General features: G+C 39.5%; 3 protein-coding genes across 5 annotated transcripts; 2 read left to right on the forward strand and 1 right to left on the reverse strand.

Moving 5' to 3' along the window:
- Window positions 1-1,884: 1,884 nt before the first annotated feature.
- Window positions 1,885-4,432, forward strand: LOC131957572 (deoxyhypusine hydroxylase). The gene is made up of 4 exons (XM_059322334.1): window positions 1,885-2,157; window positions 2,314-2,390; window positions 2,792-3,038; window positions 3,837-4,432. The coding sequence occupies exons 1-4, from the start codon at window positions 1,893-1,895 to the stop codon at window positions 4,178-4,180; spliced, it is 933 nt and encodes a 310-aa protein (XP_059178317.1). The 5' UTR covers window positions 1,885-1,892; the 3' UTR covers window positions 4,181-4,432.
- On the reverse strand, window positions 4,424-16,329 carry LOC131957588 (uncharacterized). Its single transcript, XM_059322335.1, has 4 exons — window positions 16,093-16,329; window positions 13,686-14,728; window positions 5,101-5,174; window positions 4,424-4,898 (listed from the first exon to the last, which is right to left on the reverse strand). Exons 2-4 carry the CDS (start codon window positions 13,977-13,979, stop codon window positions 4,703-4,705), a joined length of 564 nt encoding a protein of 187 aa, XP_059178318.1. The 5' UTR covers window positions 13,980-14,728; window positions 16,093-16,329; the 3' UTR covers window positions 4,424-4,702.
- Window positions 16,330-17,545: 1,216 nt separating this feature from the next.
- Window positions 17,546-25,108, forward strand: LOC131957536 (cerebral cavernous malformations protein 2 homolog). 3 transcript variants are annotated; one of them, XM_059322331.1, is made up of 13 exons: window positions 17,546-17,660; window positions 18,056-18,150; window positions 18,342-18,461; window positions 19,231-19,314; window positions 19,421-19,513; window positions 19,661-19,748; window positions 20,277-20,323; window positions 20,455-20,581; window positions 21,623-21,656; window positions 23,638-23,722; window positions 23,902-24,040; window positions 24,277-24,403; window positions 24,728-25,108. In XM_059322331.1, the coding sequence occupies exons 3-13, from the start codon at window positions 18,369-18,371 to the stop codon at window positions 24,885-24,887; spliced, it is 1,077 nt and encodes a 358-aa protein (XP_059178314.1). In that variant the 5' UTR covers window positions 17,546-17,660; window positions 18,056-18,150; window positions 18,342-18,368; the 3' UTR covers window positions 24,888-25,108. The 3 variants fall into 3 exon arrangements, with proteins under 3 accessions (XP_059178314.1, XP_059178313.1, XP_059178315.1); XM_059322330.1 differs by having other exon boundaries at window positions 17,656-17,712; XM_059322332.1 differs by lacking the exon at window positions 17,546-17,660 and adding an exon at window positions 17,714-17,785.
- Window positions 25,109-26,136: the final 1,028 nt, after the last annotated feature.

Genomic DNA, 26,136 nt, shown 5'->3' on the forward strand with positions numbered 1-26,136 from the left:
ACAAGTCATGGTATACCTGAATAAATTGAGCATAATTATTTTACTTGCAGTTGTATTTTGTTCATATTTGCAGAGTTTAGCTAGAATGATATATAGAACTTGTAAATGTTGTTGAAATGAATAAAAATAATACAGAACTTATATTTTTGTGTTGGCTTCCTCCCATAACCCCAAAAAACTGTGTGCTGCGCAAGTATGAAAATGTTTCTAAAGCCATATTTTATATAAATACAGCAAATGAAAGAACTACAAAGTTAGAAATCTAAAGTAAATGACTTGAACACTGTTATGTGCATATAATTGCCTCATTATTTTGGGCAGGTGAAGTAGAGTCCATCTTTAAGCCATTTTGTTATAAAACTGCTGCGCAAATATGAAAATGTTTCTAAAGCAATATTTTATATAAATACAGTGAATGAAAGAACTCCATAGTCAGAAATCTAAAGTAAATGACTTGAACACTGTAATGTGTCTATAACTGCCTTGTTATTTTGGGCAGGTGAAGTAGAGTCCATATAAAAGCCATTTTGTAATAAGTGAAATGAAGTTATCAGATCAATGTTTTTATGTGTGAATTGTGTATGGATTCTGATTTTCAGCATATAACTATATCTAAGGGTAAGTAGAACTTGAATACTTAAAATTACAGTTAGCACAATGTTAGTGTATAGCAACAGACAGGTAACCTAGATCTAGGTCTGACTCTTGTCAGTCTAGAGTCTAGTCTGACAAAATTGGATTTTTAGGAAAAACATATTCTGCAAAACTAGAACTAGAGCTGAAAAAATTAAAGATGGGTATGTAAATATATTTTGAAATAAAAAATTAGATTTGTTTGCACATGCCATAAGAATGCTGTTATTAGTTGATCAAACTTAAAGGCAGGAAGATCGGGATGAAAAAATATAACAATGGTGGCAGCGTGACCTACATACAGTGACTACGTTCGGAGGGGTATAACTAATGTCGGAGTCAAAATATCCAAAAACAAATTTCATTTCCAATTACTTAAGATATGTCTGATCAGTAATCTACTCTCATCTAGAGGAATCTTTTAAAAAATCGAGATTCCAACGTATTTGAAACTAACCTTGATACAGAGGGAAGGCCAAAGCAGAGACAGCATGCAATCAGGTCGCAAAGCCATTAAAACTAAGGGACAACCACTCTACTTTTTAATTAACCTTAGGAAATGACCTTTTAAACTTAATTAATTACCATAAATTAAAAACTTATTAGTATGCAAAACCAAATCTCGTGGGTCCGGTATCAGAAAGTAATGGGCGATTTCGGGTCATGTTTTTACCGCGAACTCGGCGGATGCCGACAACCCTAATTGATGTTTTGAAAAATACAAAAATGTTTCCTTGTTTCATTTACCTATGTACTATGTACTATGTACCTGTGTTAAACAATTGAATTAAAACTTTTCAGTAATAAATGAAGACTAGCGATGTTTCCAACAGATGCAACCATGCTCATAAAAAGACATTTACTATAGCAGCCAACATGTTTTTTTATTGTAAATTTATAACGCAAGATTCAGATGTAAAAATAGGTCTAAATTTATTGAATTAAGGAAATGTTTAAATTTAATGTAACGTAACGTTTGATTAAAACTAAACTATAGAAGTTGGAAAAAACACCCTTTGAAATTGAACTTAAGAAATGGGAGAAAATATAATTCTGCAGTTGTAGGGCCTACTCTGAATCAAATATATATTATATTATTTTAAATGTTTTGTAGGTAACGTCCTGTCCCTTGGTTCCATCTTTGGCATTTTGCTTGGATTTCCAATGTACAGTCATACACAGTGGTATTAGACAACAGAACCATATTTTTTTAAATTTTTACAGTGAAATATAATTGTATTTTCCTAGGGTACAGTAACATGTCTTCTATTGCGGAGATCGGAAGAGTTTTACAGGATAAAACAGCTCCACTAAAAGACAGGTTTCGTGCTCTTTTTACCCTGAAAAATCTTGGTGGCAATGAAGCAGTGGAGGCTATTTCAGCTTGCTTTGATGATGAATCTGCCTTGCTAAAGCATGAACTAGCATATTGTTTGGGTCAGATGCAGAATGTGCATGCAATTCCATACCTGGTGCGCGTGCTGGAGGACAAGTCACAGGAAGCCATGGTACGACATGAAGCAGGTTTGTCTCAAGCTTTTAACTAGTGTAGTAGTAGACTATTGTACACCCTTTACATTGTTAGGTCATTTAGAAAGTCTGCTGTGTTAAGTTTAAATGTACATAGCTATTAAGATATAATGTTTGAAAGAGCATTCTGCTAATAAAAGAGTTTTGCAGGTGAAGCATTGGGTGCTATAGGGGACAACTCGGCCCTCCAGGTGCTTCAAGTGTTTGCTAAAGACCCAGTGGTGGAAGTAAGTGTTAGAAAGTTCCAGTAACACCCAGTCATTCACCACTCAATCATCAACCCAATCATTCAACACCAAGTTCTAAAACAACCATCCAATCATTCTTCACTGAATCATCAACCCACATTAGGGAAAATAAAGGGAGCTGGACATAGTGCTGACCACACTTTCTCGTCATATGCCAAGGTCACTGAAGCAAGTAAACTTTACTCCACTTGCCCCATGGACTATTAATTCAAAAGTGAACTTTATAAAAGATGGATTTGAATATTTAGCATTTGACCTAATGAAAATGTTGTCGTATATGTTGTCTTTTATTGTTTAATGTGAAAAGACCTGTTGGTATAATAATTTATTAAAATCTCCCTATGTAGTTTTTTATGGGTCACTCTGATGTAATTTTGCAGGTGGCTGAAACATGTCAGCTGGCAATAGGGCGTTTGAAGTGGTTGAGAGAACAGTCAAGCGCAGAAACAGATTTGCCTGCCAATCCTTATTGTTCCGTTGATCCAGCCCCACCTACACAGCTGGCCTCGCTAGAAGACCTAAGACGGGACCTGCTAGACGAGGACTTGCCACTGTTTCACAGATATCGCTCTATGTTCACACTGAGAAATATGGGGACCACAGAATCAGTTCTAGCATTAGCCGAAGGTATTGTATTAATGGCTTGCTCAGTTCTTAAAAAACTTATGGCTTTATCCTGTACTAAACTACTTGTTATTTCTTAAACATTTATTGCTGTAATAGGCATTGAACACCATGCTTTCATGATACCATCTGGTAACCATGAGTGGTTTTAAGGATTCAAAAATTATTTCTTGAAACTAAAGTAATGTTAAAATATATGGGTCATTTTAACCCTTTTCCTTTTTAACCCTTTAAACCCCTGCTGTCCCTAGAAAATGATTTTGTGGTACAGTCTCGTGTGTCTGTATTTGTCTGCACTATGTATCTTGTGCTTATTTACAAATGGCAGCTGAATTCTCACGAGTAATGAGATTTTACAGATACCGGCTGTAAAAGAACGCAGTTTAAGGGACTTAGTTTAATTTGTTTTCTAGCTCTCAAATTTTTTTTAAAAAATAATATTGGAAGTGACATTTTGTTTAAATGGTTTTTTTTTGTGATTAATGTTGATTATTAGTATTATTAAGATATTAAGCTATTTAACCTCCTACGTAAAAAACTATGATGACCATTTTTTGTGTAATACTTTTTATTATATTTTTAATAATTATACGGATATTTTAAAATATTAATATATTTTCAAAAGTGCAGTGGTTAAAAAATCTTTTTTTCACCTGATCACAGGTAAGTAAATATGCCCCGGACTGTAAAGGGTTAAAAGTAGGACTAAAACAGTGTATTTTACTATTGCCAAGCAATATTTGTGATGCTAGATGTCAAATTGAGTCTCCTCCCTTCATGAGGTTATTGCTTGTTCCCCAGGGTTGAAGTGTAAAGGTGCTTTGTTCCGTCATGAAATCGCTTACGTCTTAGGCCAGATACAGAGCGATGCCTGCGTCAAGCAGCTGACACAAAACCTGGAGGACGCCAGCGAAAGCCCGATGGTTCGCCACGAGTGTGCCGAGGCTCTGGGCTCCATCGCCACACCCGAGGCCACAGCTGTCCTACACAGGTATTTAAAAGATGCAGAACGAGTGGTCAGGGAAAGTGCCGTTGTGGCTTTAGACATGAGTGAGTATGAAAACAGTGACCAGTTTCAGTACGCTGACACGCTCAATAAAATTTCTAGTGGAGTCAGCAATCAACCAGAGGCTGTAGAAACGTAACAGTCAACAGAAATACTATTGTAAAAAACACAACAGTCAACAGAAATACAATTGTAAAAAACACAACAGTCAACAGAAATACAATTGTAAAAAACACAACAGTCAACAGAAATACAATTGTAAAAAACACAACAGTCAACAGAAATACAATTGTAAAAAACACAACAGTCAACAGAAATACAATTGTAAAAAACATTTCATCTCGCTCAAGTCTGATAATGGTCACCTGGTAATAAAAGTTTCAATCTTTTTTTATTTTGTTTGTGAAGTTACTTCTTGTAGCCAGCTTTAGGAGTTGAACAAGTTTATGTTTTGATACAAACGTAACAATACACAAGCTTAACATTTGGATACAACTGTACATTGTGTTTTCCATACAGTAACACATTTCTCGGGTGAAAATGGTTTCAATGTCATTTTATTTCTGTTACAATAGACTTAAAACATTTGATTAATTTCATGCGATCATCTCCTGTCTATACCTCAATGTAATAGTCTAAATGTAATGGTCCCATGTGATGTCTAAATGTAATGGTCTGTCGTCCACTTGAAGCGCTCCACCAGGGGTGAACTGGGCAGGGAGACAGAAAGTTTGTTGGACCGTGTGTCCTGCATCAGTCTCCTCAACCTGGGGGACTTGGCTGGCTCGTTGAGGGAGTACGTGCTGCCCTCTAGGCTGCTCACATCTGAACAGGAACTGTGCATGGTGTAAATACATCTGGGGAGGGAGCAGGCAGGCAGGTGTTAGAGCGGACAGGCAGACAGGTGTTAGGGGAAACAGTATTAAAGGCTATACACTAGCAGCAACTATAGGAGCATGATTTTATCTCGTTTTATTTGAAGACAAAAATCAAAGAAAGATCTAAGATTTACATGAGCGATGGTTGAAGGGAGGTAACTCTACATAAACTTTTTTATACCTTAACTGAAGGATGCTCGCCCTTAGGTCCTTAAACTGTTTAAGAAGTGATTTGTCTTGTTCTTTCATCTGAAGCTGTGAAGTAAACCAAGCAGAGAATCGATTGCCGTGTTAAGAATAAAATAAGTATGTTGTTGTTAAATATAGAATATCTAAATACTAAAGAATAGGCTAATTTACTTTCGGTTTTAAATTAAAATTCAGATATTCTTGTCGTTAGGGGCTAAAAGATATAAACAAATAATGCTCGTTGAGGTCTAAGTTTAGTATCAAGTTTGACCTCGAACCCTCAAAGAAACCTAGTCTCAGAAAGTATGGCCGAAATAAAAGCTTGTAATGGAACAAATTTTAAAGCTTAATTAGATCTTTTTTTAATTTACCAACATAAAAAGAGGGGGGGGGGGGTTAATTAATTTAGTGCAAAGAAAATCTTGTTAGTATACAGTTTTAATTTGCACGACGTGATAGACTGGGATAATTTTACAGGTAGTAGGTATGCTACAGGTTGGGAGTGAGAGGAAGCAGTGGCGGATTAAAAAGGAGGGGGGGGGGGTTGATGGAGCAGCAACCCGAGGCCCACAATTTTTTTTTTAGGGTCAACCAAAACTCATGTAACCAGCCTGTACATTTCACTTCACTCCGGAATTGTTAATTTTATTACACATATCTAATTGCCCACAAAGTGATGATGTCTGTATCATTTTCTATCAAATTTAGAGAGATTTCCAGTGACCGGAAGTAGTACTTTTCTGTATTTCCGATTCCTAAAAAAATCACTTCAACTTGACTTTTTCAAACTTTTTACGTAGGTCAAGCTTCGATGACAATGCAATGAAACATAAAATGTGACTTAATAAGCTGTTTAATTAACTTTAAAAAAAAAATTCTCAATGTTTTCTTCTTAAATAAGTACTATTTTTCCGCTCAAGAATGATCAAAATGTTTACATACATTTGGAACGCAGTTTTTTTTTCTACTCAATTATATTCTATTTAAAAAAATTAAGTATTACAATTTTTAATTAAATTCATGTGAACAGTACTGAAAGTACTAACCAACCTCCTTACCAACATATACGAGAAAGTTGAGGGAAGATCGCTCCCATTTATTTTAATATACATTCACATATCTTTTCCAATACTGGTAATAGCAAAAAAAAATGTAAAATAAATAAATAATTCAAAGAACATCACCTGTGTCAGAGGCTGTTGTTGTTGATTGTATAAAAAAATTTTTTTGCAGAATGATACTTAACTATTTGAAATTTTTTTAAATCAATTTTACGTTTTTCCCAATAATGTATGGTATTGACTTATTTCAATGTTTGACCAGTATGCTGTTTCACCAGATTTTAGTACACTTGCTTTTCTACGTTTATTAAGGATTTTTAACCTTCCCATTCTGAATCAGTACAAAGTTTTAATACATTCTAAATCAGACCAAAGTTTTAATATATTCTCAATCAGCCCAAAGTTTTAATATATTCTAAATCAGTACAAAGTTTTAATATATTCTAAATCAGTACAAAGTTTTAATACATTCTCAATCAGCCCAAAGTTTTAATATATTCTGAATCAGTACAAAATTCTAATACATTCTAAATCAGCCCAAAGTTTTAATACATTCTAAATCAGTCAAAAGTTTTAATATACTCTGAATCAGTATAAAGTTTGATCTATACATATAATTCTCTACTTGGAGACGTTAGAAAACAAGCTGTAAGCGCGCCTAGCAGTCCTCTCTCTTCCTCTCTAGGCATATCGCAACCACCCTCACCCCACACAGTGTTTCTTCCAGACTTTTTTCTCCGGGGGGCACTTGAAATCTTCGGGGGGGGGGGCGGTAAACTTTCTTCGGGGGGGCGGACACTGTTAAAAGTATATATTTTCTATATGAATTACATAAATTTCATTTCGTTCGGGGGGGCGGTAAAAAATTTTCGGGGGGGCTAAGCCCCCCCGAAGAGATGCCTGGAAGAAACTCTGACCCCACATGGTCTGGTGAGCTGTGGTTCACGCTAAATGTTTACAATCGTAGAGCCGGCTTTAGTGACGCAGATAATTTAGTTTGAAACTATTTTAAACTTGGGGGGGGGGGGGGGTAACTAAGAGGAGGCTGCTTTCACGGGGTGGGAGGGGGGGGTTGGGGAAAAGGAGGGTTTTAGTGTTTTAAAGCAAAAAAAATTCAGTGACAGCCACGGTACTGTCGAATTCACAAATTTGAATTATTGAAAAGTAGAAAATAAAACTAAATAGCGGCGTGTGATACGCCGCGGGTCGGCTCGTATATTCTTAATCAGTACAAAGTTTTAATATATTCTGAATCAGTACAAAGTTTTAATACATTCTGAATCAGTACAAAGTTTTAATATATTCTGAATCAGTACAAAGTTTTAATATATTCTGAATCAGTACAAAGTTTTAATATATTCTGAATCAGTACAAAGTTTTAATACATTCTGAATCAGTACAAAGTTTTCTTTCTCTTTGCCCACTTTGAGACATTTGACTTAATTTATTTCTTGCAGTCAACAAGCGCATTCACGTTCAGTTATTCATCACATCCGCCATTGACGTCTGCAGGGTTTTGTAAGATTTATAGGATTTTTTTTTTCGTGCGGCGTCAAAACAGCCAATGACAAAACGGCCCCGTCAATAGGACCCCGACAAATCGGCCCCGATATAAGAGCCCCGTCAATAGGGCTCCGGTCAATAAGGCTCCCGACATATAGGCTCCCGTCATTTAGTTTCTCGGCAAAACGGCCCCCGTCATTACGACTCCCGACAAATAGGCTCCCGTCATTTTGGCTCACGACAAATAGGCTCCTGTCAATTTGGCTCCCGACTAAAGGACCACTGACAATAAGGTTTCGGTAGAGACTAAGTCTTCCGGCAAAACGGTCTCAGTGAATATGACACCTGCCAGTGGGACCCCTACATCAATATTCTTTAGAGTTAGCTTATCCAACACTCTTAAGTAATACAACAAATGCATCTCTTGTTCATCTATTATAAGCAATAGTATCTATGACTTCCATAGTCGGTTATAGGCTGTTCCAACTCAGTGTGTGGGGAGAGGGGTCCACGCTGTACATTCCTACCTCCGTATGCTTGTAGGTTATCAAAACAAAATGCCGTTATCCTGTAAACATTATGTATATCATACATGTACACTTCTGTGCTCGCTTTTAAGCAACAGATCTTTACTGTTATAAATTTAACATTATCAAATCTTAAGAATTGGTGGTATTTAGCTGTTTAGGGCTCGATTTGTTTGTGAATTGATGTTGGTTCATGAAAAACAATTTCATTCAGGCATTTAAAAGAGGTTATAGTGGTATTGGCGGTAGGATTAAATGGTTACCTTTAATTCAATAGTGGTCATGCCATTCATTTGTCTGGAGCCAATATGTCCTGAGTCATTTTGTCGGAAGCCAATATGTCGGGAGCCCAATTGTCGGGAGGCCATTTGTCGGTAGCCAATATGTCGTGAGCCCATTTGTCGTGAGCCGATATGTCGGGAGCCCCTTTGTCGGGAGCCCATTTATCGGGAGCCTAAATGTCGCGAGTCAATATAACGGGAGCCGATTTGACGGGAGCCAATAAGTCGGGGCCCTTTTGACTGGGCTATTTTGACTGGGTCGTTTTGTTGGGGGTCGATTTGACGGGGTCATATTAACGGGGACGATTTGATGGGGTCGATTTGTCCCGGGCCGTTTTGACATGACACCTTTTTAAAAAAAAATCACACTGGTGTTCCTTCGCCGATTGGTTACAATGGCTTAACGCATTGAAAATGTGGGGGGGGGGGGGGGAGAGAGTTTATTCTCCATTCAAATCTAGACCAATCATAAATTCATTAGTTTACGTTCCAAGAAATTAAAAAAGTAATAGCGACTGGGTATAGTGTTGGCCACAAGTGTTTCTTCCAGCCTTTTTTCTCCGGGGGTGCACTATAAATTTTCTTGAGGGCGGACAACAATTTCCGGTGGAGGGGGGGGGCGGACACGGTCATAATTATATATTTTCTATATAAATTCCATTTCTTTCGGGGGGGGGGGGGGGGGTAGACTTTCTTCGGAGGGCGGTGCCCCCCGAAGAGATGCCTGGAAGAAACTGTTGGCCACCCTATGTGGTATAGTGTTGGCCACCCTATGTGGTATAGTGTTGGCCAACCTATGGGGTATAGTGTTGGCCACCCTATGCGGTATAGTGTTGGCCACCCTATGCGGTATAGTGTTGGCCACCCTATGCGGTATAGTGTTGGCCACCCTATGTGGTATAGTGTTGGCCACCCTATGGGGTATAGTGTTGGCCAACCTATGGGGTATAGTGTTGGCCACCCTATGCGGTATAGTGTTGGCCACCCTATGCGGTATAGTGTTGGCCACCCTATGTGGTATAGTGTTGGCCACATTATGCTTTCGTATGGCTATGTCACAGAAACTGGTTAACTCTACTCCCATCACATTTACCGTCATGTTACTTTCTGTGTGTGGTTGAAAGTGTGTAGTTTTACACAGTTTTGCCGCTTCTCCACAATAGTATGTGTGTGTGTGTGTGTAGGCCTCCGCGGGGGGGGGGGGGGGGGGGGCACGCTTCTCCTGCTTGTGTCGGATCAGTGAACCGTGACAGATAAACGTGGGAAAAACAAAACCAGACGATGACACGCTGTCAAACCGTTGACGTCACGTTGCTAAGGGCAGTCACGTGGCGGTCATCTGGTGCTCTCCCCCCCCCCCCCCCCCCCCCCCCCCCCCCCCACGAGCGAGTCGTTAAACATATGGATTTGTGACACGCACGATTTCACGCTTGATTTCTTTCATTGATCTAGTTGACAGTCATAAATCGTCACAGTGCTGAACAAATCACTTACGGTTAACGCATCACTTCCTGCCATAGGTAACCCGTCCTTTCATGTCAAGCCTAACCCTAATCCTTACAATCATTACCAAAATAATTTTGACTACAATATAATTAGGGCCTGATAATACACATTATTCCTAAGACGCAAATAATCTAGCCCTAACCCCAAAACTGACCCCAAAACTTGTCCTAGCCCCAAAACTTGTCCTAACCCCAAAACTTGTCCTAACCCCAAAACTTGTCCTAACCCCAAAACTTGTCCTAACCCCAAAACTTGTCCTAACCCCAAAACTTGTCCTAAGTCCTAGCCCCAAAACTTGTCTTAGCCCCAAAACTTGTCCTAGCCCCAAAACTTGTCCTAACCCCAAAACTAGCCCTAGCCCCAAAACTTGTCCTAGCCCCAAAACTTGTCCTAACCCCAAAACTAGCCCTAGCCCCAAAACTTGTCCTAACCCCAAAACTTGTCCTAACCCCAAAACTTGTCCTAACCCCAAAACTTGTCCTAACCCCAAAACTTGTCCTAAGTCCTAGCCCCAAAACTTGTCTTAGCCCCAAAACTTGTCCTAGCCCCAAAACTTGTCCTAACCCCAAAACTAGCCCTAGCCCCAAAACTTGTCCTAGCCCCAAAACTTGTCTTAGCCCCAAAACTTGTCCTAGCCCCAAAACTTGTCCTAACCCCAAAACTAGCCCTAGCCCCAAAACTTGTCCTAGCCCCAAAACTTGTCCTAACCCCAAAACTAGCCCTAGCCCCAAAACTTGTCCTAGCCCCAAAACTTGTCCTAGCCCCAAAACTTGTCCTAACCCCAAAACTTGTCCTAGCCCCAAAACTTGTCCTAGCCCCAAAACTTGCCCTAACCCCAAAACTTGTCCTAGCCCCAAAACTTGTCCTAACCCCAAAACTAGCCCTAGCCCCAAAACTTGTCCTAATCCCAAAACTTGTCCTAGCCCCAAAACTTGTCCTAACCCCAAAACTTGTCCTAAGTCCTAACCCCAAAACTTGTCCTAGCCCCAAAACTTGTCCTAGCCCCAAAACTTGTCCTAACCCCAAAACTTGTCCTAGCCCCAAAACTTGTCCTAACCCCAAAACTTGTCCTAACCCCAAAACTTGTCCTAGCCCCAAAACTTGTCCTAACCCCAAAACTTGTCCTAACCCCAAAACTTGTCCTAAGTCCTAGCCCCAAAACTTGTCCTAACCCCAAAACTTGTCCTAGCCCCAAAACTTGTCCTAACCCCAAAACTTGTCCTAACCCCAAAACTTGTCCTAGCCCCAAAACTTGTCCTAACCCCAAAATTTGTCCTAGCCCCAAAACTTGTCCTAGCCCCAAAACTTGTCCTAACCCCAAAACTAACCCCAAAACTTGTCCTAAGTCCTAGCCCCAAAACTTGTCCTAGCCCCAAAACTTGTCCTCCTAGCCCCAAAACTTGTCCTAACCCCAAAACTTGTCCTAGCCCCCAAAACTTGTCCTAGCCCCAAAACTTGTCCTAACCCCAAAACTTGTCCTAGCCCCCAAAACTTGTCCTAGCCCCAAAACTTGTCCTAGCCCCAAAACTTGTCCTCCTAGCCCCAAAACTTTCCTAACCCCAAAACTTGTCCTAGCCCCCAAAACTTGTCCTAGCCCCCAAAACTTGTCCTAGCCCCAAAACTTGTCCTAGCCCCAAAACTTGTCCTAACCCCAAAACTTGTCCTAGCCCCAAAACTTGTCCTAGCCCCCAAAACTTGTCCTAGCCCCAAAACTTGTCCTAACCCCAAAACTTGTCCTAAACCCAAAACTTGTCCTAACCCCAAAACTTGTCCTAGCCCCAAAACTTGTCCTAACCCCAAAACTAACCCCAAAACTTGTCCTAAGTCCTAGCCCCAAAACTTGTCCTAGCCCCAAAACTTGTCCTCCTAGCCCCAAAACTTGTCCTAACCCCAAAACTTGTCCTAGCCCCAAAACTTGTCCTAGCCCCAAAACTTGTCCTAACCCCAAAACTTGTCCTAAGTCCTAGCCCCAAAACTTGTCCTAACCCCAAAACTTGTCCTCCTAGCCCCAAAACTTGTCCTAACCCCAAAACTTGTCCTAACCCCAAAACTTGTCCTAGCCCCAAAACTTGTCCTAGCCCCAAAACTTGTCCTAACCCCAAAACTTGTCCTAACCCCAAAACTTGTCCTAAGTCCTAGCCCCAAAACTTGTCCTTACCCCAAAACTTGTCCTAAACCCAAAACTTGTCCTAGCCCCAAAACTTGTCCTAACCCCAAAACTTGTCCTAACCCCAAAACTTGTCCTAAACCCAAAACTTGCCCTAGCCCCAAAACTTGTCCTAGCCCCAAAACTTGCCCTAGCCCCAAAACTTGTCCTAGCCCCAAAACTTGTCCTAAGTCCTAGCCCCAAAACGTGTCCTAAGTCCTAGCCCCAAAACTTGTCCTTACCCCAAAACTTGTCCTAAACCCAAAACTTGTCCTAGCCCCAAAACTTGTCCTAACCCCAAAACTTGTCCTAACCCCAAAACTTGTCCTAAACCCAAAACTTGCCCTAGCCCCAAAACTTGTCCTAGCCTCAAAACTTGTCCTAACCCCAAAACTTGTCCTAGTCCCAAAACTTGTCCTAACCCCAAAACTTGTCCTAGTCCCAAAACTTGTCCTAACCCCAAAACTTGTCCTAGCCCCAAAACTTGTCCTAACCCCAAAACTTGTCCTAACCCCAAAACTTGTCCTAGCCCCAAAACTTGTCCTAGCCCCAAAACTTGTCCTAGCCCCAAAACTGACCCCAAAACTTGTCCTAACCTCAAAACTTGTCCTAACCCCAAAACTTGCCCTAACCCCAAAACTTGTCCTAACCCCAAAACTTGTCCTAGCCCCAAAACTTGTCCTAACCCCAAAACTTTTCCTAGCCCCAAAACTTGCCCTAACCCCAAAACTTGTCCTAACCCCAAAACTTGTCCTAGCCCCAAAACTTGTCCTAACCCCAACACTTTTCCTAGCACCAAAACTTGTCCTAACCCCAAAACTTGTCCTAGCCCCAAAACTTGTCCTAACCCCAAAACTTGTCCTAGCCCCAAAACTTGCCCTAACCCCAAAACTTGTCCTAACCCCAAAACTTGTCCTAGCCCCAAAACTTGTCCTAACCCCAACACTTTTCCTAGCACCAAAACTTGCCCTAACCCCAAAACTTGCCCTAGCCCCAAAACTTGCCCTAGCCCCCAAAACTTGTCCTAACCCCAAAACTTGTCCTAGCCCCAAAACTGACCCCAAAACTTGCCCTAGCCCCAAAACTTGCCCTAGCCCCAAAACTTCTCCTAGCCCCAAAACTTGTCCTAACCCCAAAACTGACCCCAAAACTTGTCCTAACCCCAAAACTTGTCCTAACCCCAAAACTTGCCCTAACCCCAAAACTTGTCCTAGCCCCAAAACTTGCCCTAACCCCAAAACTTGTCTTAGCCCCAAAACTTGTCCTAGCCCCAAAACATGTCCTAGCCCCAAAACTTGTCCTAGCCCCAAAACTTGTCTTAGCCCCAAAACTTGTCCTAGCCCCAAAACATGTCCTAGCCCCAAAACTTGTCTTAGCCCCAAAACTTGTCCTAACCCCAAAACTTGTCCTAGCCCCAAAACATGTCTTAGCCCCAAAACTTGTCCTAGCCCCAAAACATGTCTTAGCCCCATAACTTGTCTTAGCCCTACTTGTTTGACGACACAGTAATGGCGTCTGGTACCCTATAACGGAATAGGACCAACTGTACTTACAATCTCTTGGCGGATCCACTTCAGGGCCGTGGTCAAATCTTCTTCCCTTGACCACGTGTCTTCCTCAGAGGACGTGACGTCACAGCCTAGACCATCACGTGACTCACAGAGACGGACCTGGTAGCGGAAGGGCAGTGGGATCGAGTCTGTCTGGTCAGTAGCTGGTAGGTCACGTGATCTGCTGACGTCAGCAGGTCCCTCCACTCTGAGACTGGGCACAGAAAATACTTTCGGCGACAGCAGCAGAGTGTGGGGCCTTTGGCTGCACTCTTTAGCGTTGAGAGTCGTTGCCATGGTAATCAGCAGAAATGTGATGGTCTCTTCTGTCAGATGGCCCACAAAGTGATGGTGTCTGATGGCCCACAAAGTGATGGTGTCTGATGGCCCACAAAGTGATGGTGTCTGATGGCCCACAAAGTGATGGTGTCTGATGGCCCACAAAGTGATGGTGTCTGATGGCCCACAAAGTGATGGTGTCTGATGGCCCACAAAGTGATGGTGTCAGATGGCCCACAAAGTGATGGTGTCAGATGGCCCACAAGGTGATGGTGTCTGATGGCCCACAGATCAGGGTGTATTAAACTTCCATCTTATTGGCGCTCTAGTATTAAAAGTTGAAGTTAAACAAAAAAAATGGCGGGAGACGTTGCAGCTAGTGCACGCGTCAAACCTCCCAGAAAAACACAAACAGAAAATTTTAAACTGCTGAACATGTGCCACACATGTGGACGTCGTTTCACCACCAAGCAATTCGCGCTCCCAAAATTAAAAAAAAAAAAAAAGACGAAACTAGCTCAGTCTCCGCTAATCGCTGTCATCTGCCCAATGTTTGCTTGTCTGGTCAGTATTTTCTGGACGCTCCGTGCTAATTCCAGATGGCCAGGTGATCTTAAATCTCACGGCAAATATTTGTTCCGGTCTAGCTTCCAGCAAAAGATGACGTCATCCAGTCGACTGTTGTACACACAGTGCCAACACCAGGCCCTAGCACGTGTAGTTACTGGTCACGGACGATCATGTCACATGTATTGCAGATAGCATGTCTGAAAAGACAGAATTAAGCTTGATAGACCGCATTTTTTTGGACTTGGACAGTAATGATTGGGCTCTTAATATGGTCTCTATGTTTATGTGTTTTTAATATGGTCTGTATGTTTATATGTTTTTAATATGGTCTCTATGTTTATGTGTTTTTAATATGGTCTCTATGTTTATGTGTTTTTAATATGGTCTCTATGTTTATATGTTTTTAATATGGTCTCTATGTTTATGTGTTTTTAATATGGTCTCTATGTTTATGTGTTTTTAATATGGTCTCTATGTTTATGTGTTTTTAATATGGTCTCTATGTTTATGTGTTTTTAATATGGTCTCTATGTTTATGTGTTTTTAATATGGTCTGTATGTTTATATGTTTTTAATATGGTCTCTATGTTTATGTGTTTAATATGGTCTCTATGTTTATGTGTTTTTAATATGGTCTCTATGTTTATGTGTTTTTAATATGGTCGCTATGTTTATGTGTTTTTAATATGGTCTCTATGTTTATGTGTTTTTAATATGGTCTCTATGTTTATGTGTTTTTAATATGGTCTCTATGTTTATGTGTTTTTAATATGGTCTCTATGTTTATGTGTTTTTAATATGGTCTCTATGTTTATGTGTTTTTAATATGGTCTCTATGTTTATGTGTTTTTAATATGGTCTCTATGTTTATGTGTTTTTAATATGGTCTCTATGTTTATGTGTTTTTAATATGGTCTGTATGTTTATATGTTTTTAATATGGTCTCTATGTTTATGTGTTTTTAATATGGTCTCTATGTTTATGTGTTTTTAATATGGTCTCTATGTTTATGTGTTTTTAATATGGTCTCTATGTTTATGTGTTTTTAATATGGTCTCTATGTGTATGTGTTTTTAATATGGTCTCTATGTTTATGTGTTTTTAATATGGTCTCTATGTTTATATGTTTTTAATATGGTCTCTATGTTTATGTGTTTTTAATATGGTCTCTATGTTTATATGTGGGCTTTGTCGTCTGCGACATCTAACCTGTTTGCAGTGTTTCTTCCAGACTTTTTTTCTCCGGGAGGGCTTTTGAAATTTTCGGGGGGGGGGGGGGAGGGAGGGGGCGGACCCTAGTAAAAGTGCATGTTAACTATATAAAATCCATCTCATTTGGGGGGGGGGGGTGGTAGACTGTCACCAGTGTGTCAGCCATACACCAGTGTGACAGCCATACACCAGTGTGACAGCCATAGTGTGACAGCCATAGTGTGACAGCCATACATCAGTGTGACAGCCATACACCAGTGTGACAGCCATACACCAGTGTGACAGCCATACACCAGTGTGACAGCCATAGTGTGACAGCCATACACCAGTGTCTCAATCTAAAACTCACCTTATGCACTCAAACGCCAGGATTGGTAAGTCAACGAGAAATTATTGTGCTAGTTATCCCCCCTGCACTGCATTGAATTGTGTCTGCTGTCTTTAATTTTCTTGGAGCGTAGAACAATGGATGGGCTAGACTTGATCACTAGAACAATGGATGGTCTAGACTTGATCACCAGCTAAGGCCCAACGATTTCCGCCAACTGAAAGTGATCACTCGTTGGACGCCAACTGCAGTTTTGTCCCTTGTCTAATATAAATATGGGAGAAGCAGGTTACACCAAAGTGACCGCCCTTGAACTGCTCGATTTATGGGATTTACGGAGTAACAGGTAAATGGGTGCGTCATCAGACTTGTGTTCAATCAACAGGACCAATATTATGCAACCTTTAACCTTCGTTAATTTGAGGTTAAATATTGTGTGACCTTTAATCTTCGTTAGTTCAGTTAAATATCAGCGGTTCAATATTGTGTGTATTTTACCCTCCGTTATAACTGAGGTTGAATATTAGTATTAGGGGAAATATAATGCCTTCTCTTTGTGAATTTCTGCACTGAGTTTAGAGACGTTGTTAGGTGCATCAAACTCATTAACAGTCATTAATTCAAATGGAATAATAGGCCTATTTACATAGTACATTATTAAATGTTTCACCCCTAACCTGTTGGTTGATTGACACCCCACCACCCCCACACCCACCCCACCCCCCCCCCCCACCCCCACTCCCCGTTCTACGGATGGCAGGCTTATAAAATAAATGGGAGACACTTTCACAATAGCAGACCGGCGAAGTTCACCATCATGGCGTTGCGTGTAAACATCACATGATTTTGGTCACGTGTTTGCAGAGGTGTCGCGAGGCGGGGCGGGGGGTGCGGACCGCACCGGGTGACACCAGTTGTTGTTTTTTTTTTGGGGGGGGGGGGGTTGACACCAAGACAATAAAATTGCAAAATATATAGAATATGCTTTATGCCAAATGAATGATTAATTAAAGTTAAAAAGTATTTTAAATACAAATTGACGATCCCGACAAGGTTTGACACCATGACACAAAACTGCTAACTATATAGAAAATAATGCTATGTCCAAAGGTATTAATAACCGATTATAGATAAACACCTTTACTTTAAAAACTTAAAGCTATCATCAGGGGAGGGGTGGCACCAACTGCAAAATTTATAAAAGAAAAAAAAAAGTTCAGTTGATGTTTTCCATCGATGACCGCGGTGGGGTGACACACTTTTAAATAATTGACTATGAAAAGGTTACTTTTTTCCACTTGAATTAATATGTGCATTAAAATAATGTGTGTAGGGCCTACAAATATTAATATATACGCCATTTGGCAAAATGTGAGGGGGGTGACACCAATTACAATTATATATGTGGGCCTATGATACCCAACCTAGCCACGCCACTGTGTTTTTTTTTTAAAGTTATGACTTTACATTGTAGGGCCTAAAGTTTTCAAGACTGGAGGCCGTTTTTCTTAGTGTAAAGTGTAAGCCTAAGGCTAAACACTAAACGCTCAGTGACCAAAGGGACACTACTCTAGTAATTTTTATGAGAGGTAAGCACTTCCTGGTCAATTTAACACAACATTAGCTAAATGGACTAAAATAGTAAATACTGAAAAATACTAAAAACAGGACTAGATCTAGATCTAGTACTAGAATACAAGATTCTACAATCTAGGTTTCTAGACAATAATCTGGATTCTACTCTAGCGTCCTAGCCTCTACATCTAGAATTCTAGTATTCTAGATCTAAAATTCTAAATCTAGACTAGAAACTAAACTAGAAATCTACTCTAAAAAAAAGAATTAAAATAATCTAGATCTAGGCCCCATAAAAAATAATAAAAATACAAACTAGGCCTAGTAAAACAAAAAATAGTATTAGGGCCTAGTATTATTAATTAATATTATAACATTAGGAACCTACTGTGTTATAATTTTATTTTAGATTTTGAGCTTAGAAAAAAAAGTGTTTTGTAGTGTTCCAAAATCCAATTCTTGATGTCGATGGACGGATGGTACTGGTAGATTTCAAAATCACAGGTTAGCTGATATGATATTCCCGATAACTAAATCTAGAAGAAATCACTATCCAATTTATATGCCACTCCATGTTCACCTCCAGTCGAGCTTATTTTATTATTAAAAGTTACAACACAACAGTAACACTCACAGAACATTAGGAAAACACTAATTTAAAAACCTCATCACTTGTTTATTTTGTGTGACTGCAGTACCTGCGCTGAGACCCAGCAGCCAGCATGTATGAACCAAACTACGACATGAAAGCTGGAGTCTATCCAATCAAACAACAGTTTCTTATAGACGAACATGTGGAGCGGGCAGGAGTACAGGTGGCTGTTCTTTACATAGCTCATACAGCAGACATTTCACCAAACACATGGACAATTTCATGGCTCATACAGCAGACATTTCATCAAACACATGGACAATTTCATGGCTCATACAGCAGACATTTCACCAAACACATGGACTATTTCATGGCTCATACAGCAGACATTTCATCAAACACATGGACAATTTCATGGCTCATACAACAGATATTTCACCAAACACATGGACAATTTATTCCTATACAGTAGCCATTTACTGGGGTCAGCATGGTCGAATTGGTAAAGCTCATGAGTGCTAAACCAAAAAGTCACTAGTTCGAACCCCCCCCCCCCCCCCCCCCCCTGGAAGATGAGGCTCAATAGCTGGGGACAGCAACTCTTCTAGGAGAGACAACTCCAAAATCAAACAACTGCTGGCTTGTTCTTGGTTGGAAGAGGCTATGGAAGCAAACCCAGAAAGAAATGTTAAAGGGAATCCCTCCAATCAAGAACAAAGAAGAAGCGATTTATTCAGACAAATGGACAATTTATTCTCATAGTAGCAATTTTGTTCAAACATCCGACAACGTATTCCTATACAGTAGCAACTTTTTTTAAAACCTGAACATTTTATTTTCACTCAAAGATAAAGCATTTAATTCATTTATTCCTAGTAGAGCAGATTTTGTCTGAAATTTTTTTGCACTCAATTTTTCTCATTATGTCTCCTATTTCCATCTCTTGATCATTGAAATACTGATTGTGACATGATTTTATTGGATGGCTTCAGTTTGCTGGGGAAATTGACGGAGTCTCCCCTCACTTAGATATAACAAATAGAACAGATGTGCTGAAAATCATTGACAAAGGAAAGGTAAGCCACGTCTGATAAGTTTTCTGTCACCTAAACAATCACATACACAACTTGAAAATAAACTAAAATTTGGAACTTGATTATTTTTGGTATTTTGCCTCTTCAGAAACATGGCTTCATCCCTGGGCATTCCACAGTTGATTGTATACTTAGCCTCAGTGTCTTCAACTTGAAGATTTGTAAAAATCTGGCTAAAAAGGTAGAAATTTATTCACATCTTAGTGCATTTAACATGAAGATTTGTAAAAAGAAATGGTTGCCAAATGAATAAATTATTGTTGAAATAGGTTTTATTTACAAAATTAATTAATTGCTATAAAAACATAATTTCCTGTTATCTGACCAGGATCTTTTGCTGAGGATCCCAATGCACGAAATAGCAGCTACGTGTTACATCAAGGATGATAAAGAACACATACTGGCCATCAAATTTGGTACATTTTCTTATGTTTTGAGCCCATCACTCTAACCCTAAATGTAACATTGAACATCACCGTATCATCTTAGCAATAAAACATCATCTTATGAGTGTAGCTTCAACACATCACTATACGAGTGTAGCCCTACACCCTACTTTATGATCTCTGAGCTAAGACTATTTTATCTCTGAGCTAAGACTACTTTATCTCTGAGCTAAGACTACTTTATCTCTGAGCTAAGACTACTTTATCTCTGAGCTAAGACTACTTTATCTCTGAGCTAAGACTACTTTATCTCTGAGCTAAGACTACTTTATCTCTGAGCTAAGACTACTTTATCTCTGAGCTAAGACTACTTTATCTCTGAGCTAAGACTACTTTATCTCTGAGCTAAGACTACTTTATCTCTGAGCTAAGACTACTTTATCTCTGAGCTAAGACTACTTTATCTCTGAGCTAAGACTACTTTATCTCTGAGCTAAGACTACTTTATCTCTGAGCTAAGACTACTTTATCTCTGAGCTAAGACTCCTCACTTTACAGGAACAGCAGGAGCGTGTAAACTGGCGGTCATGTACTGTGACACAAAGGTAACTGCTTTGTTTTTGTCATGTGACACAAAGGTAACTGCTTTGTTTTTGTCATGTGACCCTGAGGTAACTGCTTTGTTTTTGTTATGTTTGCTGACTGGTTCATTAACACAAATAAATTTCCCACCCAGATTTTAGCAGAAGAAATCTGTAGCCTGGTTGGACAATGCTTCAATCTCATCTACACGGAGGCCTTGTTTCAGCTGCTGGACAGGCCTATACCAACTTCTGAACCAGCACTTAGCACATCAAGTGAAGGTAGGCTCTCATAGCACTTAGCACATCAAGTGAGGGTAGGCTCTCACAGCACTTAGCACATCAAGTGAAGGTAGGCTCTCATAGCACTTAGCACATCAAGTAAAGGTAGGCTCTCATAGCACTTAGCAAATCAAGTGAAGGTAGGCTCTATACAGCACTTAGCACATCAAATGAAGGTAGGCTCTCATAGCACTTAGCACATCAAGTGAAGGTAGGTTCTCATAGCACTTAGCACATCAAGTGAAGGTAGGCTCTCATAGCACTTAGCACATCAAGTGAAGGTAGGCTCTCACTGCACTTAGCACATCAAGTGAAGGTAGGCTCTCACAGCACTTAGCACACCAAGTGAAGGTAGGCTCTCACAGCACTTAGCACATCAAGTGAAGGTAGGCTCTCACAGCACTTAGCACACCAAGTGAAGGTAGGCTCTCACAGCACTTAGCACATCAAGTGAAGGTAGGCTCTCATAGCACTTAGCACATCAAGTGAAGGTAGGCTCTCACAGCACTTAGCACATCAAGTGAAGGTAGGCTCTCATAGCACTTAGCACATCAAGTGAAGGTAGGCTCTCACAGCACTTAGCACACCAAGTGAAGGTAGGCTCTCACAGCACTTAGCACATCAAGTGAAGGTAGGCTCTCATAGCACTTAGCACATCGAGTGAAGGTAGGCTCTCACAGCACTTAGCACATCAAGTGAAGGTAGGCTCTCATAGCACTTAGCACATCAAGTGAAGGTAGGCTCTCATAGCACTTAGCACATCAAGTGAAGGTAGGCTCTAGTTGACTGCTTTAGTCTCCCCTTCACTCAGTTGTCTGACTAATATTGTAATGGAAAGGGAAGGTACCCACGGAAATGGCCTTTAAGTTACTTCCCTTAAGTAAGATCTCAGCCACTGTTTGTTTCAATTTTGTTACCGCTTTGACAGCTTTATCAATTTGTTTACAAACATGTGAACAAAAACTTAAGCATAACAAAATCTTTTACTTTTCTGTTAGTTATTTTCTTTTGTGTTCAACTGTTTTCACTTTTCTATTTTAGGCACAACTATTATACCAGACATACCAGATCCATAGTAAGTACCAAGAAAGCTCTATGGTCTAATGTTTAGTCCACTGTTTGTTCTTTGTTTGACTGTTCTTTGTTTGACTGTTCTTTGTTTGTTTGACTGTTCTTTGTTTGACTGTTCTTTGTTTGTTTGAATGTTCTTTGTTTGACTGTTCTTTGTTTGTTTGACTGTTCTTTGTTTGACTGTTCTTTGTTTGACTGTTCTTTGTTTGTTTGACTGTTCTTTGTTTGACTGTTCTTTGTTTGACTGTTCTTTGTTTGACTGTTCTTTGTTTGTTTGACTGTTCTTTGTTTGACTGTTCTTTGTTTGTTTGACTGTTCTTTGTTTGACTGTTCTTTGTTTGACTGTTCTTTGTTTGACTGTTCTTTGTTTGAATGTTCTTTGTTTGACTGTTCTTTGTTTGACTGTTCTTTGTTTGACTGTTCTTTGTTTGACTGTTCTTTGTTTGACTGTTCTTTGTTTGACTGTTCTTTGTTTGACTGTTCTTTGTTTGTTTGACTGTTCTTTGTTTGACTGTTCTTTGTTTGACTGTTCTTTGTTTGTTTGACTGTTCTTTGTTTGACTGTTCTTTGTTTGTTTGACTGTTCTTTGTTTGACTGTTCTTTGTTTGACTGTTCTTTGTTTGACTGTTCTTTGTTTGACTGTTCTTTGTTTGACTGTTCTTTGTTTGACTGTTCTTTGTTTGACTGTTCTTTGTTTGACTGTTCTTTGTTTGACTGTTCTTTGTTTGACTGTTCTTTGTTTGGCTGTTCTTTGTTTGGCTGTTCTTTGTTTGACTGTTCTTTGTTTGGCTGTTCTTTGTTTGACTGTTCTTTGTTTGACTGTTCTTTGTTTGGCTGTTCTTTGTTTGACTGTTCTTTGTTTGACTGTTCTTTGTTTGACTGTTCTTTGTTTGACTGTTCTTTGTTTGGCTGTTCTTTGTTTGACAGTTCTTTGTTTGACTGTTCTTTGTTTGACTGTTCTTTGTTTGGCTGTTTATTCTTTGTTTGACTGTTCTATGTTTGACTGTTCTTTGTTTGACTGTTCCTTGTTTGTTTGGCTTTTCTTTGTTTAACTGTTCTTTGTTTGACTGTTCTTTGTTTGGCTGTTCTTTGTTTGACAGTTCTTTGTTTGACTGTTCTTTGTTTGACTGTTCTTTGTTTGGCTGTTTATTCTTTGTTTGGCTGTTTATTCTTTGTTTGACTGTTCTTTGTTTGACTGTTCTTTGTTTGACTGTTCTTTGTTTGACTGTTCTTTGTTTGACTGTTCTTTGTTTGACTGTTCTTTGTTTGACTGTTCTTTGTTTGACTGTTCTTTGTTTGACTGTTCTTTGTTTGACTGTTCTTTGTTTGACTGTTCTTTGTTTGACTGTTCTTTGTTTGACTGTTCTTTGTTTGACTGTTCTTTGTTTGACTGTTCTTTGTTTGACTGTTCTTTGTTTGACTGTTCTTTGTTTGACCGTTCTTTGTTTGACCGTTCTTTGTTTGACTGTTCTTTGTTTGACTGTTCTCTGTTTGGCCGTTCTTTGTTTGACTGTTCTTTGTTTGACTGTTCTTTGTTTGACTGTTCTTTGTTTGACTGTTCTTTGTTTGACTGTTCTTTGTTTGACTGTTCTTTGTTTGACTGTTCTTTGTTTGACTGTTCTTTGTTTGACCGTTCTTTGTTTGACTGTTCTTTGTTTGACTGTTCTCTGTTTGGCCGTTCTTTGTTTGACTGTTCTTTGTTTGACTGTTCTTTGTTTGACTGTTCTTTGTTTGACTGTTCTTTGTTTGACTGTTCTTTGTTTGACTGTTCTTTGTTTGACTGTTCTTTGTTTGACTGTTCTTTGTTTGACTGTTCTTTGTTTGACTGTTCTTTGTTTGGCTGTTCTTTGTTTGACTGTTCTTTGTTTGACCGTTCTTTGTTTGACTGTTCTTTGTTTGACTGTTCTTTGTTTGGCTGTTCTTTGTTTGACTGTTCTTTGTTTGACCGTTCTTTGTTTGACTGTTCTTTGTTTGACTGTTTAAAGCACCCCGAGACACGAGCGAGCAAGCAGCAGATCAGACGTGTCAAGAGCAAGTGGCAAAGAGCTTCTCGAAGATTACATGAACAAGGTCAGATAACACCTTTTTTCTACCTTCAGATAACAGATTTCTATCTTTCTGACCACTCAGGAGCTAAATGTCAGCTGTAGTTAACAAGTTCTAACAGGAGCTAAATATCAGCTGTAGTTAACAAGTTCTAACAGAAGCTAAATGTCAGCTGTAGTTTACAAGTTCTAACATCCTTTCAGCTGAAAGAAAAATTAAACCCAGATGAGCTGAGAAAATTTTTGCAACACCTCAACGACTGGAAGAGAGACAACCACTTTCATCAGTTCTGTGACGATGTCTTGCTGTTGCTGGGTCCCGACCGGAAGCAGCTGTTGTCTGGTAAACATCTCCTGTTTGTCAGTCTGTCTGTCTGTCTGTCCATCTGTCTGTGTGTCAGTTTTCAACACAAGATTTTACCAAATACATCTAACATGGGAGCTTGTCCTGTGCCTCTGTACAGTTTATTATTTTTATACATATACAAGGAATAAACTTCTGAGAATTTTAAAAAATGTATTATTATATCCTGGTGAACAGCATATCCCTGTTTTAAATCCCACTCTTTGTTTCCCCAGAATTGGTGCCATTTATCCCAGAGTACAACTATCCCTATTTTAAGGAGTTCCTACAGAGAAATGACATCAAGGAGTTGGACATCTCTAGTACATTGTCCAGTTCTAGAAACAACTTGCACTACTCCACGTGAGTACCCAGGCCTTTTGTGGGTGACCTGGTGGTAATTCTGGCTTTTTGTGTGTGAGGTGGTGGTAATTCTGGCTTTTTGTGGGTGAGGTGGTAATTCTCGCTTTTTGTGGGTGACGTGGTGGTAATTCTGGCTTTTTGTGGGTGACATGGTGGTAATTCTAGCTATTTGTGGTTGTGGTAATTCTGGCTTTTTGTGGTGGTGGTGGTAATTCTGGCTTTTTGTGGGTGAGGTGGTAATTCTGGCCTTTTGTGGGTGACATTGTATGCCAGCTATTATTAGCCCTTTGACCCCAGCTAACGAGGCTGCTATTTCCCCGGCAGGAGGAGATCTCTGAGTGAAGTTTCAACCACCAGCAGCATCAGCAACAACGCAGAGAGCGGCGACGCCCTGGACCACCTCTTGGATTTTGCTAAAGCTGAGTTTAACAGTGTGGACGTGGACCCAGAGCCTAAGTCCTACATGCCAAGTGCAGACTACTAGCTTCTCATGTACCAAGGGCAGACTACTAGCTTCTCATGTAGCAAGGGCAGACTACTAGCTTCTCATGTACCAAGGGCAGACAACTAGCATCTCAACTCAATATCTTGTCTTATCTTGTTTTATTTTTTTCAGCAAGAAAAAAAAATCAAATGTGGGTGGGGTTTTTGTGTTGTTTTTTTTTAACTGTAAAATAACCTGTAAATAAATAAAACTTATTTTTATATGAGAAATCTTTATTAGTTACTGTTTATCTGTACATAGTTATTTTTTTAGGCTTGAATTAATATAAGCCAACAATAGGTTTTTTTGTTTTTCCATATATAACTGAAGGGGGGGGGGGGGGTAATATATGGCAATTGTGTAGCTGAAGAGGGGGGTGGGGTGGGGAAAAGGCAATTGTGCAGCTCGCACAATCGATGACAGTTCAGTAGCTGTTGGAGATACTAAAAGGGATGGAAGAAATATTAAAAGCTTATTTCAAACAAACTTTTGACAGTAGTTGTATGGCAATAGAATAAATACCACTAAAAGCCACTGAACTCTAGAACCCTCTTTCACTTAAGTTACAAAGGATTTTATGATTTTAGTCTAATTTTATTTTACCTTTTTTAATTTAAGCTAACCATTAATCAAGCAAAGGTGGTACTTTTTTTTAAAAAAGGCCCATTAAACAGAAAATATTATTTTAAAATGTCATGCTAGAAATGGTTTATCTCAAGTTTGTAAGATGTTTAAAAAAAAGTTCATCTTTTATTAGGGGTCATCAATAAATGATGTCACGCTTTTTTGAGGATTTTTACCTCCCCCCTCACCGCCGTCACACATCGTCACAAAAAACCAGACCCCCCCCCCCCCCCCACTCTAAAATGACGTCACACCTCAGCCTACAACCCCCCTCAAAATTGCAATTGAATTTTTCTTAAAATACGGTATTTTTCCCAAAATCTTGTTTGAATTCTGTCAACATAGAGTATTTTCACCTAAATTCCTATTAGAATTTATTAAAACAGTTTTCTAAAACGCAAAATAACGTCTAAAATTCGTTTTCTAACATTGCGCTTTTGTAATGCAAAAGTTTGACGTCACACCATCTGATCCCTCCCCCTCATCACACAGTCACAAAATTACGGACCTTCCCCCTACGAGTGTGACTTCAATTATGGTCGACCCATTATTTGTTTAGAGTTAATATTAGAATCTAGATCTAGTACATTATTTAATTTTGCGAAAGATCCAATGGATTGGTAGA

Source organism: Physella acuta, unplaced genomic scaffold (genome assembly GCF_028476545.2).
Source record: "Physella acuta isolate Inbredline_101_S28 unplaced genomic scaffold, ASM2847654v3 ptg000081l, whole genome shotgun sequence".
NCBI classification, from domain to species: Eukaryota; Metazoa; Mollusca; class Gastropoda; family Physidae; genus Physella; species Physella acuta.

Coding starts and splice junctions, on each gene's coding strand:
- LOC131957588 (XM_059322335.1), bottom strand. CDS start 13,979: ATGGCAACGACTCTCAACGCTAAAGAGTGCAGCCAAAGGCCCCACACT. Junction 5,175..13,685: donor AGTGGATCCGCCAAGAGATT/GTAAGTACAGTT, acceptor TTTACTTCACAG/CTTCAGATGAAAGAACAAGA. Junction 4,899..5,100: donor GCGAGCATCCTTCAGTTAAG/GTATAAAAAAGT, acceptor CTCCCTCCCCAG/ATGTATTTACACCATGCACA.
- LOC131957572 (XM_059322334.1), top strand. CDS start 1,893: ATGTCTTCTATTGCGGAGATCGGAAGAGTTTTACAGGATAAAACAGCT. Junction 2,158..2,313: donor CATGGTACGACATGAAGCAG/GTTTGTCTCAAG, acceptor AGAGTTTTGCAG/GTGAAGCATTGGGTGCTATA. Junction 2,391..2,791: donor CTAAAGACCCAGTGGTGGAA/GTAAGTGTTAGA, acceptor GTAATTTTGCAG/GTGGCTGAAACATGTCAGCT.
- LOC131957536 (XM_059322331.1), top strand. CDS start 18,369: ATGTATGAACCAAACTACGACATGAAAGCTGGAGTCTATCCAATCAAA. Junction 18,462..19,230: donor TGGAGCGGGCAGGAGTACAG/GTGGCTGTTCTT, acceptor GGATGGCTTCAG/TTTGCTGGGGAAATTGACGG. Junction 19,749..20,276: donor CATACTGGCCATCAAATTTG/GTACATTTTCTT, acceptor CTCACTTTACAG/GAACAGCAGGAGCGTGTAAA.